Source organism: Ornithorhynchus anatinus, chromosome 12 (assembly GCF_004115215.2).
Source record: "Ornithorhynchus anatinus isolate Pmale09 chromosome 12, mOrnAna1.pri.v4, whole genome shotgun sequence".
NCBI classification, from domain to species: Eukaryota; Metazoa; Chordata; class Mammalia; order Monotremata; family Ornithorhynchidae; genus Ornithorhynchus; species Ornithorhynchus anatinus.
This window is the reverse complement of record NC_041739.1, coordinates 33,978,250-33,992,628: the sequence shown is the minus strand read 5'-3', so window position 1 is coordinate 33,992,628 and position 14,379 is coordinate 33,978,250. Positions and strand designations below refer to the sequence as shown.

General features: G+C 41.6%; 1 protein-coding gene across 50 annotated transcripts in view; it reads left to right on the top strand.

The window, feature by feature from the left end:
* The window catches only part of ANK2 (ankyrin 2), a 576,252-nt gene that overhangs the window by 457,050 nt on the left and 104,823 nt on the right, over window positions 1–14,379 (top strand). For 48 of the 50 annotated variants that reach the window (XM_039913760.1, XM_039913763.1, XM_039913759.1 and 45 more), the window contains 6 exons: window positions 162–260; window positions 2,808–3,005; window positions 5,592–5,690; window positions 5,855–5,953; window positions 10,430–10,528; window positions 12,588–12,785. In XM_039913760.1, the coding sequence (XP_039769694.1) occupies window positions 162–260; window positions 2,808–3,005; window positions 5,592–5,690; window positions 5,855–5,953; window positions 10,430–10,528; window positions 12,588–12,785 (792 nt within the window). The remainder of the gene's footprint in view (window positions 1–161; window positions 261–2,807; window positions 3,006–5,591; window positions 5,691–5,854; window positions 5,954–10,429; window positions 10,529–12,587; window positions 12,786–14,379) is intronic. The other 2 variants (XM_039913769.1, XM_039913768.1) reach the window with 1 other exon arrangement.

Here is a 14,379-nt window from a genome sequence, read left to right as displayed (position 1 = left end):
CTGCATCAGCCTCCTTTCTCCTTGTTCATAGACAACTGACTATATTCCCGACTCAGAATGAATGAGAAGATTAGTATTTTAGGGTCCTGCTTCTCCAGGTGATATGAAACAGGGCCTTCAAAAACAGACATTATGCTTAACTCATTCTTCCGTTGCGCTAGGACGGGCTAACACCGCTGCACTGTGCAGCCCGAAGTGGCCATGACCAGGTGGTCGAACTTCTTCTGGAACGAGGCGCCCCACTATTAGCTAGGACCAAGGTGAGTCCCGCTGGGAGTGGCCTAAGGATCATTAAACGAGACACTAACTCGCTTTCCATTTCAGAAAGCATGGCCTAAAGCCAGGTTTACCTGCCCTTGTGCCTGCAGATCGATGCATTAGTATCTTTCCTACAGTCTTCTGAATTCTAATGATTTTGGATAAATTGCCAGATATATTGAGACACCATATGCACTCACAAAATCACCCCTTTTATTTGTGTCAGTTTTGGAAAGCAGAAATGGGAGAGGTATTAAGAAATGTCATTTAAGAAGTAAGTCTATCCAAAAGCAGAGCTTGATGTGAAGCATTTCATGATTCCTGTGGCCATGTCAGCTGAATATTTGAGAACAGAGTTGATTTTCTGCTGGGTTTTTTTTAATGTTGGACTTTTGTTCACACCAATACTTTTCAAAGGGAAAGATTTTAGGTGAAGGATAGACTAGGACATCATTTGCTAATGTTCAGAGGCCGTTCTGTCAAAGTTTTTTTCGAAGTTTCCCTATATGTTTTGCTTTGTGACTCTTCACTTACTAGCCTCCATCTCTCAGAGCCTATCCATAATTATATCTCATCTAGGGACAATAATTATATTTATCAAACACTGACTAGGCACCAAACACTACTCCAAGTGTTGAGGTAGACCCTAGATAGTTAGATTGAACAGTATCCATCCTTCATGGGGTTCAAAATCTTCTCCAAATTATATAGAAAAGGAAACTGAGGCCTAGTGACTTACCTGATATCACTCAGGAGGCCAGTGGAAGAATTGACACTTGAGCATGAGTTTCTTAACTTCTGTCCCTTTCTCTCTCCACTGTGCTACACTGTCTGCCAAAGATAGGGACTCAAAGATATTTCAATCATTTAACTCTCCAGATTTTTGACTGGCAGTCAATTTTCGACTGGCAGAGGTATAGGGTGTTGGCAGAATCAGTTTACTTTGTTTAGAGTCATATAATCCAAATTTAAGCATAAGGCTGTTATTTACATTTCAGGGTAATAAGAATTTTAGTGCCCATTCCTGAGATGGTGCAATCAGCAACTTTTGCCATAGTCCTTAGTAGATAATATTGTGGGAAAGGAACATAAATGGAAACCACATGGTGGGATTTTTTTTTTTTGGTTGTTTTGCCATTTTCCAAAAAATGTTTGAAAATAGCTTTCTTTTTCTGCCATCACAGTAGGTTAACATTTCTGTTCTCTTTCCGGAGGGTGCCGTGGAATGGAAATGAGAACTATTCTGGTTGGGAAGGAGGATGTAGAGGAATATAAGGCCTCAAGTCCATCAGTCATAATGCAGCACAAGCAGTTTTGGGTGTTCTCCTCCGTTCTCACTGAGATACCCTGGTGCAGCGGCTGAAGCAGTTTTACCCGAGTAATCTGAGGAAAAAGAGGCAGCCAAATCAAGCAAATATTTTCAAGCATTATTATATTTTAATTGGACATTTAATTTGAAACATTTGGGCAAAGAGTGGTCCCTCCATTTAAACCATGTGAGGAATTAAATAAGTTTCTAAAGACAGGCCTCCACTGCTACTAATGGAACAGCTATAATTGGAAGCAGATGAAGAGGCTACATTTGTCTTCCTTGTTTTTCCCCTACTATCCAAAAGTGTTTTTTTCCTACCATTTTATAAAATGGCCTTTCAGATGTGCAGCTCAGTGCTGAGTGACACAGCAAAGCGGTTTTAGGTCCGTCTGTGGATTGTATCGGTGGCTACTTACAGGGAATTGTACAAGAACTAAGAGGCTTCAGTTACCCCACACTTTCCAATCACATCTGGGGAAAAGTTTAAATTTTTCTAAATTGAGAGAGAGAGTAAAAAGAAGGAGTATGCATGTCAGCACATTGGATATCCTCAAATGATTAGATGGCAATTGTCCTCTGGCTAAGAATTGTGTTAGAATATTTGTGCATTTGCACACACCGGTAAAGCATGGGTAGTATTTGGTTGCATGATAATTTTGTGGTTTCAAAGATCCTATAGGTGGGACACCTTGGATGGTGAACCATAAAGCAGATGGAACATCTAGATGGGGTGTCCGTGTGTAGATACTATGGTATCTGTTATTGGCTCCTTCCTCAAAAAAGTCTCATTGAATGTAAGTCCCCCAGTCTGCAGGGGCTGGAACTATTTGTATTTCTGTTCTCTCCTGGCGCTCAGTACAGTACTCTGCACACAGTAAGCGCTTAAAAATGCTGCTATTATTACTACTTAGATTGTGAGCCCCCACAAGGGAGCATGTGTAATTCCCAACTATTATTCTTTCCCAATGCTTAATACAGTGCTCTACACAGTAAGCACTTAATAAATATTATTAACACTACTGTTATTTCTATTATTGCTACTATTATAATTATTACTATCACTACTAAGGATTGCAGCCCAAGTTTCTGCCTTATACACTTACCAGTTTGGGTAAGTCAGTATTAATAATCGTCCCAGCATCCTGGTTACATTGATGAGTTAGTGGTAAATGTTTCTTCTGATGCCATTTTGGCTGATGGAATGAACACTCACGGTGGGGTTTTTTTGTCCACGCAGAACGGACTTTCTCCACTCCACATGGCTGCCCAAGGCGATCACGTGGAATGCGTCAAACACCTCCTGCAGCACAAGGCGCCCGTAGATGATGTCACCTTGGATTACCTGACGGCCCTCCATGTTGCTGCGCACTGTGGACATTACCGTGTGACCAAGCTCCTCCTTGACAAGAGAGCCAATCCGAACGCACGGGCTCTGGTAAACGTGACGGGATCCACCTTAGTTGAACATAACCGCAAACAAATAGTACTCGATCACTATCGTGATTATTAAAGCCAAGAGGCATAATTCCTCATTGGTAGGCACACCAAACCCATTTCAGCACCACTGAATGTACCACACTGCAACCTTGGGCATTTTACAATTTGGAGATCGAGGGCGCAGGTAGATGCGGGACAGGTAATCATCGAGATAAACTTCTAAAAATCTTTCACTTGCAAATCTGTTGAATTTATTGAGGAGATGGTAATTTCACATGGACAATGAAAACTGACAGGTCCTCAGTAATATGGAGTCAGTACAGCTCAAAATGCACAAAATTCTAGGGCTGTACCGGGTTTTTTTTAGAAAAGAAATTTTAAATAGTGGTTAGTTCAGTGGCTGTTCTTTGACCTTGAAGGGAAATAGCTTTCATTTTATTTTTAGAGGTTTTAATCATTTGATTGAAAAAAATCTTTCCAATAAGAAGTGCATTTTGGAAGCATTTGTTGAAATGATTTCTGCTGTTGGTGGTTCAGGAGAAGAACACTATCTAGGAAAGAGGAGAATTGGGTTCTGGTCCCGACTGAGCCTGAAGTTGGCTTAAGATGGTAAAGACAGCACACGCACTTCTCATTGTGCTGCACCTCTACCATTCTACTCACTTGTGGCATTCTGAGCCAAGAGCCCAGAGGAAATATGACTAGCAGAGAGGAGAGAGGGCAAGTGAAACTACCATAAGCCCCTAGCACTTTAATCAATTCCTCTACAAAGTTTGCTAGCCCTGAAGTCTCAGGGTTGAGGCTTTTTTTTTTCCATTGTGTTTGTTCAGCGCTTACTGTATACCAGGTACTGCATTAAGCGCTGGGGTAGATACAAGCTAATCAGGTTGGACACGGTCCATGGCCCACATGGGGCTCACAGTTTTAATCCCCATTTTACAGATGAAGTAACTGAGGCACAGAGAAGTTGTGACTTGCCCAAGGTCATAGAGCAGACAAGTGGCAGAGCCAGGATTAGAACCCAGGTCTTCTGACTTCCAGGCCTGTGCTCTATCCATTAAGCCACGCTGCTTCACGTGGCTAATCAGTCTGTCCTTCCTGATGGGAGGCTCCATCATTTGTTGACATTAGAGGTAAGCTAAGACCAAACAAAATAATTTTTACACACTAATAAAAATTCTGTGTGCATTTCTTCCCAAATGAAATCAGCAAAATTGTAACCCCTATAAATAGTTCAAATTGATTATTTTTCCCTGAATTATGTGCCTCTAGTAATTCACTTTCGGGCCTCATTTCTTTCCCCTGGTATTGAACTCCATCCTGGAAATAGAGACAGAAACTCTGTGATGGCAGCTTTTCACAGCTTTCTTTTCCACGCTCACTAATACTTCAGAACTTAATTCGCTTCCCTTCTAATTAAACATCTACTGTCGTAACATTTATGGAGCTGAAGGACCAGTGTGTTCAAATGCATTAATGCTTCATGTTGCCTACCTCACAAACCAGTCCAGCTCCAGCTACTCATACACAAGTTCAGGACCCTTTAAATATTCAAACTTAACATCCTTTGTCGCATTCCCTGCAATGGAATCAATAAGGGAATCACTTGTGACTATTATAGAACTGTGCAATGGAAGGGTATTCCAGAAAAAAAAGTCACTGATGTGTAGTCATCAAAAATAACTGAACAGATTTCCTTACATTCAAATGTGAAAGTTGACGTTTAACTTACACACAGCGTCATAAAAAACAACAACTTTGCATTAAATCTTGATTAAATAATCCCAAGAAACTGCAGTTCATTCCCTGCAAATTAAATATGGCAATGAACTGATAAATCTTTTTTACCATTTTCTGACTTGCATACATCACTTATAAATGGATCTATGTAAAACAATTATTTGAAGAACTACCTTTGATTTTTCAAGAAAGGTCACTCTAATTACATTTGTATATTTCTGAAAAAAGAATGCATTTGTGAAAAAGAGCACTGACTCAAGCAGCAAAGTAGACCCCAAGAAAGTATTAGCAATTTATTTCACTAATTTCTTCAAGGAGGAGAAGCAGAAGTCTGGGTAAGGGGGCAAAGGGTCAATAGTCTTCCTTTTCATTCAAGGTGCAGCAAATTAGCTCTTAGGTCCTTAAAGCCGGGCTCTTAGCCAGCAAACTATTTTCTCATCCATGTTGTGTTTCCAAGAGCTGCAAGCAATTTCCAACTCGATCATGCCGTCTGCAATTTCCAGTGGCTTGTTGTAACTTCTGAAAAGTCAAAATTGTTCCCATGCTTCCTTTGGAGTTTCTCAAGATTCGATCCCTGTTTCTCTACCATGTGAACAGAATTTCATTCGGGCTACTCACAGGCCAGGAAGGCTCAGTTAACCTAGGATTATTGTCCAGGATATTGTCTTTCAGAATCCCTTCTCTCCCCCGGCCAGCGACCTCCCCGCCCCTGCCCTTCACCGGACTGGGGAATAGGAATGGCATCATGTGATGATGTGACATTATTGCCTGTGGTGTGCCAGCATGGAGTTGTGTGAGAATTGTTCTTGCATGTTTTCAACTAACTTGATTGTCTTTTGCACAGAATGGTTTTACTCCACTGCACATTGCCTGCAAGAAAAATCGCATCAAAGTCATGGAACTCCTGGTGAAATATGGGGCTTCAATCCAGGCTATCACAGAGGTAGAAAATGTTTCAGCTTGTAAAGAAACATTCTTTCTCTCTCTTTTTCCTCCTACCCCTTTTACCCATCTTCTCTCCTTTTTCACTCAAGTTTCATTTAACTTAAGAAGCCCCTAAGCCCCCACCGTGCAGAGGAGTAAAACTGCTCTTGCTTTGTTTCGCAGTCTGGCCTCACACCAATACATGTGGCTGCATTCATGGGCCACTTGAACATAGTTCTCCTTCTGCTGCAGAATGGAGCCTCTCCAGATGTCACTAACATTGTGAGTATGGCTTGGATTAGAATAACGAGAGAGACAGAGATATGACAGAGGGAGAGAGATTGAGAGAGAGAATGGGGTAGAGAGGTAGAAAGTGTGAGTGGGTGTGTGGGGTGAGTTTGTGTGTGTGTGTGTGTGTGTGAATTACAGGCAGGGATTGGAGCCATCGTGCAGGTCTCCCAAGTAGGTACCTACCCTGCTTACTATTGACTGGGACTTCTCAGAGAAGAAGGTTTAGAGCTTTTCAAAGTGTGCCTTTGAAAGATAACATCTCCAGCTGTGTGTGTGTGTGTGTGTGTGTGTGTGTTGTGGGCCCTCTATCAGAAAAAGAGCTGCCTTGATAATACCTGGAAGACTGTCAGAGACATGTTACAGGGTCCACTGGGATTGTATGCAAGAAATGCTATTCCAAACATAACCTCAGTTCAAGACTTGGGAATGTGAGCAATATTATTCTCCCGTCAAATCAGAAGTAACCCAAGACAACAAATGCTTGTTTCTCCCCATTTCCTGGGCTTCACTCCCTTGTTCTGGTCTGCCTTCCTGAATAAATGTCTGCCTCTAAAGAATTTACCCTCTATCAGTGAGCATTAGCTGGACTACATCAACAGAATTTCCTTCCCGTGCATTCTTTCGTCTGCTAATGGCTCTTGATTACTTCCTTTTTGATTCTGAAGCCAGTTCCTAGTCATTCCAAAGTGCGGGGGCCCACTGACCTTTGAAAAAGGTAGTTATTTGATGCTTTTAGGATGCAATTTAAAGACTTAAAAAATGTACATCATTGAACAGTTAAAAACAATGAACTGACCTCTTACCATTGCTTCTGGCTTTCCTGGCGTTTTGTGGATTGTGAAACAGAATGGCTAGTTTCGCTTTCTCTTTGTAGCCTCTCATTTTTTTGGTCCTGTGCACCCTGCTTCTGTGGTTAAATTTCCGATCTTTGTGCAGTATGTTTAGAGTCATAATGAAAACCTTTATTGAATTTAATAAGATTGAATATAAGATTTACAAAATATTTTTTTTTCCAAATGAGAATTTGCAACCTCCATTTCTTTATAAAAAAAGAAAGCTCCATAATTGTGAACATTTATTAGTGCCTATATAATTATTCCTAATTCTTTACTTTGTACCTGTTATAAATATGGATTGCACACCAGTATTTTCATGAGATTTTTAAAGTAAAATTCTATGAGCATTTTCTTTTTTGGAAGATTTTGCAGAGAACAACATGGCAGAAGCCAATCTGTTGTGATATAGTAAACTAACAAGAACACCTTATCGGCTAGGTTTTATTAGACCCCAGGGCCACCACAGTTTCTGGCTTAAACTTATATTTTCCAACTCTAAAGGCATTTTATTTGCCTCCATCTGTGACATAGTTTATCATATATGCTCACATAATTGCCCAACTTTTTGCATAATTTTTGTAATATTAAAAAAGGTGTGGTGCTATTATGTGAGTCATATAAGAAGTACATTTGGCAAAATGGGGGAGGGAGAGATAAGAGGAAAAGGAAAAAAAAGGAGAAGGAAGGGAGGGAAGAAAGAGGAAGGTAAGAGGTTGCAATTCTTCACTTGCACTCTCCCAAATGCAGCATACAAGAAACACTCAGTGAATTAACCTCCATCTTGCTGTGAAGCCCCATTCTCACCCTCTGGCTTTTCCTCTCCCTCCCCACATTGCAAGGGGGCTCTAACTGCTTGTGATTATGGAGTACAAAAGATAATCTTTCCTCCTCAAAAATTGGGGTGGGGCAGTTATGCAGTGGAGGTAGTTATAAGTAAATATAATAATGATAATCATGATACTTCTTAAGCGCTTACTATGTGTCAAGCACTGTTCTAAGCACTGGGATAGGACAAGTTAAATGGGCCCATCCCATAGCCCATATTGGGCTCACATTCTTAATCCCCATTTTTTTTTTTTTTTACAGCTGAGGTAACTGAGGCACAGAGAAGTTAAGTGACTTGCCCAAGGTCCCACAGTAGGCATGTGGCAGAGTCGGGATTAGAACCCATAACCTTCTGACTCCCAGGCCCATGCTCTATCCACTATACTATGCTGCTTCACTCTTCCAAACCTTCTTTTCTTTTCTGATTTCTCCATTTCGATGTGCTCTTCAGGGACTAAAAACATATTCAGGATCCCATTTTGGTGAAGGAACGGAGTGAATGTGATCTCTCCTGTTTGGGCAGCTCCTGTAGCAAAACCTCCTTTGAGTCTGATGCAGAAACTGTGTGAACATTTATTCCCTGCTTTCTATGCAACCAGGTTGTCAGTTCTTCACTCCAGAATACTCTAACCCAGGAGCATCATATGTTGCCTGAAATTTTGTGCTTTTACATGAACGGGATGAGTTGTAGTCTGTTGGGCTTCATTGCTTTTTGACTTGATGTGGCAGTACTGTAACTTGCCATAGCTGTTGTGGAGTCAGATTTAACTGCTGATTAACAGGGGGAGAGCATGACTTTTAGGGGTCAATCTGCTTTGGGCATCAGGGTAGCCCACTTTCTCCAATTTCCTTTTCAGTGGAAAAATTCCCTGGAAAAGAAAGATGCCATCAAAACTCCAGAATATGTAGCTTTCAGGGCTTTTTAGCACTTTTGACATATTATCAGTAAGTGTTCTCATACCTAAGAATTGAAATCCGAGGACATCAACCCCCTACTAGCTTCTTGAATTTACACTTTTTTAGAAAAGCCAGTAAGTCTAAAGGTATGAAAAAACCCAGTGGTATATTATAAGATTTGCCTTCCTTTCTTCAGAAAAAACAAACCTTCAAAACAAAACAGATTTCCATGTGTGTGTATTCTATTCAGAAATGTAGAGCCTCCCCAAATCCTCCACCGCCCCCAAAAAAGTTTACCATATTGAAGGTAAGGTTAATAAGACAGCTAGGTGGGATGAGAAGACAAGCAGAAAGGGAACTAAACTAATTACTGATTCAAATCAGCTTTCTGGGGTGAAGTCCAGCACTTTTGGTAGGTTAAGGTGGGCATATCATGTTTTTCCCTGTGAATTGTCCTGGGGCTGAATCACTAAAAAGGTAAAATACTTGTAAAGCATAAAAATAGATTTTTTTTGGCCACACGAACATATTTGAGATATTAAAACAATATAAATGAATAGTTCCAGTATCGTGGTTTGCCTGTCTTTTTTCAATTTCCTCCGCTCTGGTGTTGATTACAGGAACTCAAATCTGAAACTTCAACATTAAATGCAGATTAAAGTCCTTTCTTTGCTTTCTTTCCTACCCAAGAGAAATGTGTGCTTCCTGAGTTATATGATCTTCAGTCCTACTAGAAATCTCTGAATCTGTGAGCCAGAGAACCAGCAAGGCACAATGACTGCAAATTGGTCTGGCTGAGATTTGGGTTGGTGTCCCACTAGTGTTTTTGCCCTGAGGCTCCTCTATTTGGAGAAGAGTGGTGAGGGACACCCTAGGCTATCTAGAATTGTTGTCTGTCCAAAGCAGAAAAATACTGACTTCTCATTATCCAACTCAGTTGTCACAGTGCGAGAGATGAAAATGGTGGTCATACTCTTACTATCTATGCCTGGGACAGTTTATTTTTGAGATGATTAGATTTGTTACTACTCTGATAATTCTTGCAGCAATAGATACAATTTTGTACCCTAAGATGGGAAAAAGGAGATGGCTTTCAGGGCATTTAGTGTATGATTTAAGAGTGATTTAGAATCATTTGGGGGCGGGAGGGTTGTGCTCAGCAGAAAGGCTTTAGTCATTAATGAGCATTGGGAATTATTTAGCCTCAGGTTCAGTGGAACATGTTCAATGTGAAATGGTTTACATTGATGGTCAGTCGATCGCTCCTTGGACCCTAAAATGACTTATTTGGCTCTGCTGACCACAAAGCCAAAGGAGATTTTTGCTAGCATTTGTTAGAAGTGCCAAAATAACCCAAATAGAACATGGCAAGTCAGTGTGGATTATTTGGAAGATGGAGAGACGGGAAATGAATTTGTATTAATGCACCAGTGTTGTTTTATCAAATGAAGCCTCTTAAAGATCATAAATATCGAACCTTAATGTTGAAAGAGGTTACAAAGTCCTTTAGGCAAGACCCAATTCAAGTACAGGAGATGATCCTGGTTTTAAAGACCCTCAGAAAATAGTTCACTATCACTGTTAATAACTGATTCCCTCCAGTTATCTTTAACCCAACCAATAACCCATTAAAAGTTTCAGACCTAAATCTATCCTGAAGTTTAAATCTGTTTCTTCTTGTTCTGTGCTAAATGGGGGTGAAAAGCTAGGCACCATCTTCACTTAATAACCTCTCCTGTCCTAGCTGAATTAAGTTTTCCCAAACCCTTGCTTTTCCAGGTGAAATAGCACAGTCATTTGACACATTTCTCTCAGCTTGACATTGCCCATCTATCTCACGTTGGTTTTCGTGCTCGTCACTGTGAATAAAAGTGGGTGCATTTGTGACTCATATTCTGTTTCCCGGCAGCGAGGAGAGACTGCCCTGCATATGGCAGCCCGAGCTGGTCAGGTGGAAGTTGTTCGTTGTCTCCTGAGAAACGGTGCCCTCGTCGATGCCAGAGCCAGGGTAAGTGTCTTTGTTTCCTGCTCTTCCGCTACAGTGAATTTCTATCTCTTTCATGACAGAGTGATGCTCTTCTGCAACACCTGAGAAAGCAGCCAGTACTGACACCAATCACTTTAGGACACTAGCCCGAAGCATGACTCATTCATTCATTCAATAGTATTTACTGAACGCTTACTATGTGCAGAGCACTGTACTAAGCTCTTGGAATGATCTGTATGACAGTCTTGGTGAACAATTTCTCTCTCCATCCCTCTAAAGATGATCATTTTTACTATTTCCACTTCAAAAAGGAGGAGAGAGCGCTAAAATTTAAAAATGCCATTCCTAATTGTAGACATTTGTTCAATCAACAGTATTTATTGAGTGCTTACTATGTGCAGAGCACTGTACTAAGTGCTTGACAGAACACCAACAGAGACCCTGTATGTCTACAAAGTTGGTAGACATATTCCCTACCCAGAAGGAGTTTGTTCATTTTTAAAACATTTTTTATGGTCTTTGTTGAGCACTTACTGTGTGCCAGGCACCGTACTAAGTGCTGGGATAGATAGAAGTTAATCAGGTTGGACGCAGTCCCTGTCCCCACATGGGGCACACAATCTTAATCCCCATTTTACAGATGAGGTACTGAGGCACAGAGAAGTGAAGTGACTTGCCCAAGGTCACAGCAGAGAAGAGGCGGAGCTCGGATTAGAACCCAGGTCCTTCTGATACCCAGGCTCGTGCTCTATCTGCTAGGCCACATTGCTTCAGAGTTTATCTTCTATTTGATGTCTAGTAGGCCTTGAGTCCCAATCTAGTTCTTGTAATGGGATTTAGTTGCTGTCAGTGCACTTCCCTTTGTTAATACTCATCTTGCCTTCCTATAGTGTTCCTCCACTAGCTAGGCAAGCAGGCAACTCTGAATCCCTTTTACATTTTCAGACCCCTCCTAGAATCTGTGTTTCAGGGAGTTCTGGCCCATGCTCTCTGCAGAAGAGTTTAGGGTTGGTGGATGCCCTGGCTCAATGTAACCTAAAATGAAGACTATCACTTGTAACCCATAAGGCATACATTGAAAAGACACAATTGGGCCTGGCTTATCCATAAAATAATGTTTATACGGAGTAAAACTGCTTAAATTTTGGTTTACTATTTAAAAAACACACAAAAGATGTCTTTGGGATTAATTTAAGGATTATTTTTAGGGGCCAAATCCTCGGGGATTTTAAATCATCATCTGCTTAATGAAGTTTATTATAGAAATTGAGCTGTGGAAATGTTATGGGTCAATAAAATTTAGAAAATTTGGGGTGGAGAAAGATTACCAATGTATCCAAAACTGAATGGGGCTGTTTCAAAATTTTGTGCCTTTTTCCATTCCTTTTTTTTTAAAGCAAGATTCATCTATGTTTTGGTCTTCAATCCATCGGTATAATTTACTTGTTATGAAATGTGGACAAGGACTAAATGTGTCAGGCATATATATTGGCTCTATGACTGATAGTATTAACTGAGCACGTCCTGGATGCAGAACGCTATAATAAATGCTTGATGGAGTACAGTAATGAAAAGGTCCTGTTGGAGAAAGACTGTAACCTCCTTGAGGCCTGGGATCGTACCTAACCACTCCATTGTACTGGACTCACTCAAATGCTTAGTAGAGTGCCCTGCACACAGTAGTGCTCAGTAAATACTATAGATTGAATTAATGAAGGCCTTTGTTGTCGTGACCAAGTCACTGGTGTTGTGCCAGCAGCAGGCACTGGGAGCGGGGAGAACAATCCTATTTATCGAGTGCTTCCTGTGAGCAGAGCACTGTACTAAGCATTTGGGAGAGTACAATATAACAGAGTTGCTAGACATGTTCCCTGCCCACAGCGAGCAGTATAACAATAAAAACAAGTTGGTAGAACGTTCCCTGCCCACAGCGAGCAACACAAGAATAAAATCAAGTTGGTAGACATGTTTCTTACCCACAACGAGCTTACGGTCTAGAGGACGCGCTCCCAGAAGAGTTAGACCGCGAGATAATGTTGTGTTCTCTCGCCCCTCACCGTTGACCTGACTTGAGTTGCAGGAGGAACAGACTCCGTTACACATCGCCTCTCGCCTGGGTAAAACAGAGATAGTGCAGCTGCTTCTCCAGCACATGGCTCATCCAGACGCCGCCACCACCAACGGTTACACCCCCCTGCACATCTCTGCCAGAGAAGGCCAGGTTGACGTGGCCTCGGTCCTCTTGGAGGCAGGAGCGGCACACTCCTTAGCTACCAAGGTATGAAGGACGAAGTCGTTGCCTCTCTTCTCTGTCCAAAGGAAGATGGGAAACCGCGTTGCGGTGACAAGGAGAGCCAACTGGCTCCAGTCTCACAATGATAATTATAATAATGATAGTATGAAATGCTTACTATCTGCTAAGTACCAAGGTAGATGCAAGGTTATGAGAGTTGATTTAGTCTCTGTCCCACGTGGGGCTCACAGTCCATTTTATCCCTATCTTATCCCATTTGGCCTACTGGAAATAGCACTGGCCTGGGAGTCAGAGCGACCCGGATTCTAATCCTGGCTCTGCCACTTTTTTGCTGAGTGACCTTGGTCAAGTCACTTAACTTCTCTAGGCCTCAGTTTTCCTCGACTGTAAAATGGGGATTCAATACCTGTTCTCCTTCCTACGTAGACTGTGAGCCCCATGGGGGACAAGGATTGTGTCTGACCTGATTAACTCGTTTGCACCCCAGCACTTAGAGCAGTGCTTGACACATAGTAGGTACTTAGCAGAAACCATAATTATTACTTTAAAGATGAAGAAACTGACACCCAAAGACATTAGGTGGTTTGCCTAAAGGTCACAGAGTAGGCCAGTGGTAGAGCTGGGTCAAGAAATTTCGTTGTCTTGACTCCCATCCTCTTTTCACTAAGTCACTCTATCATGGTCCCAAGTGCTTAGTACAGTGCTTTGCACACAGTAAGCACTCAATAAATACGATTAAATGAATGAATGGTCCCACCACAAACAAGCCTTTTCTACCCCGACTACTTACGTGTTGGTTCTGAAGTTTTGAGTGTTATTGCCATTTCTGAGAAAAACTAGTATATTCCCAACAAAAGATGATCAACTAATCTGATAATAGGGGAAAGATTGGATTTAGTCATCCTTGGATTATTGCCAGCATTCTTTCTCTAGTAGGGAGCCAGCCCTATAGAACAGGAGAGATTTCTTAACACATGGAGGACAGGGAATATGTCTACCAATTCTATTGTGTGATAGTCTCCCAAGTGCTTAGTACTCTACACATGTTAAGTGCTCAATAAATGCCATTCGTTGATTGCAGGTTCAGTACAACATGTGTTTTTACTCTCTCAGTTTGGGCAGGTGTGGAGGGGTGGAGAAGAGAAATCCAGGAGAAGAACCAGGACGGAAAGTTTTTATCATAAAAGAGACTTCTGGGTAGAGTCTGAGAAAGGCAGGAGACCATAGGATAGCAAAGGAATTGGTCTGTTTTTAATAATGTTGGTATTTGTTAAGCGCTTACTATGTGCAGAACACTGTTCTAAGCGCTGGGGTACACAGAGGAGAATCAGGTTGTCCCACGTGAGGCTCACAGTTAATCCCCATTTTACAAATGAGGTAACTGAGGCACAGAGAAGTGAAGTGACTTGCCCACAGTCACACAGCTGACAAGTGGCAGAGGTGGGATTTGAACTCATGACCTCTGACTCCAAAGCCCGTGCTCTTTTCACTGAGCCACACCGGAAAGGGAGTGTGTTTGGGGCCAAAATTAAGTGAGTTTGCAAGACTCCCCTTTAGAGGGTTCATGATTGGTTAGCAGCCCCACTTACTGTCAACTTACAGCAACCAAGGTTTTGGA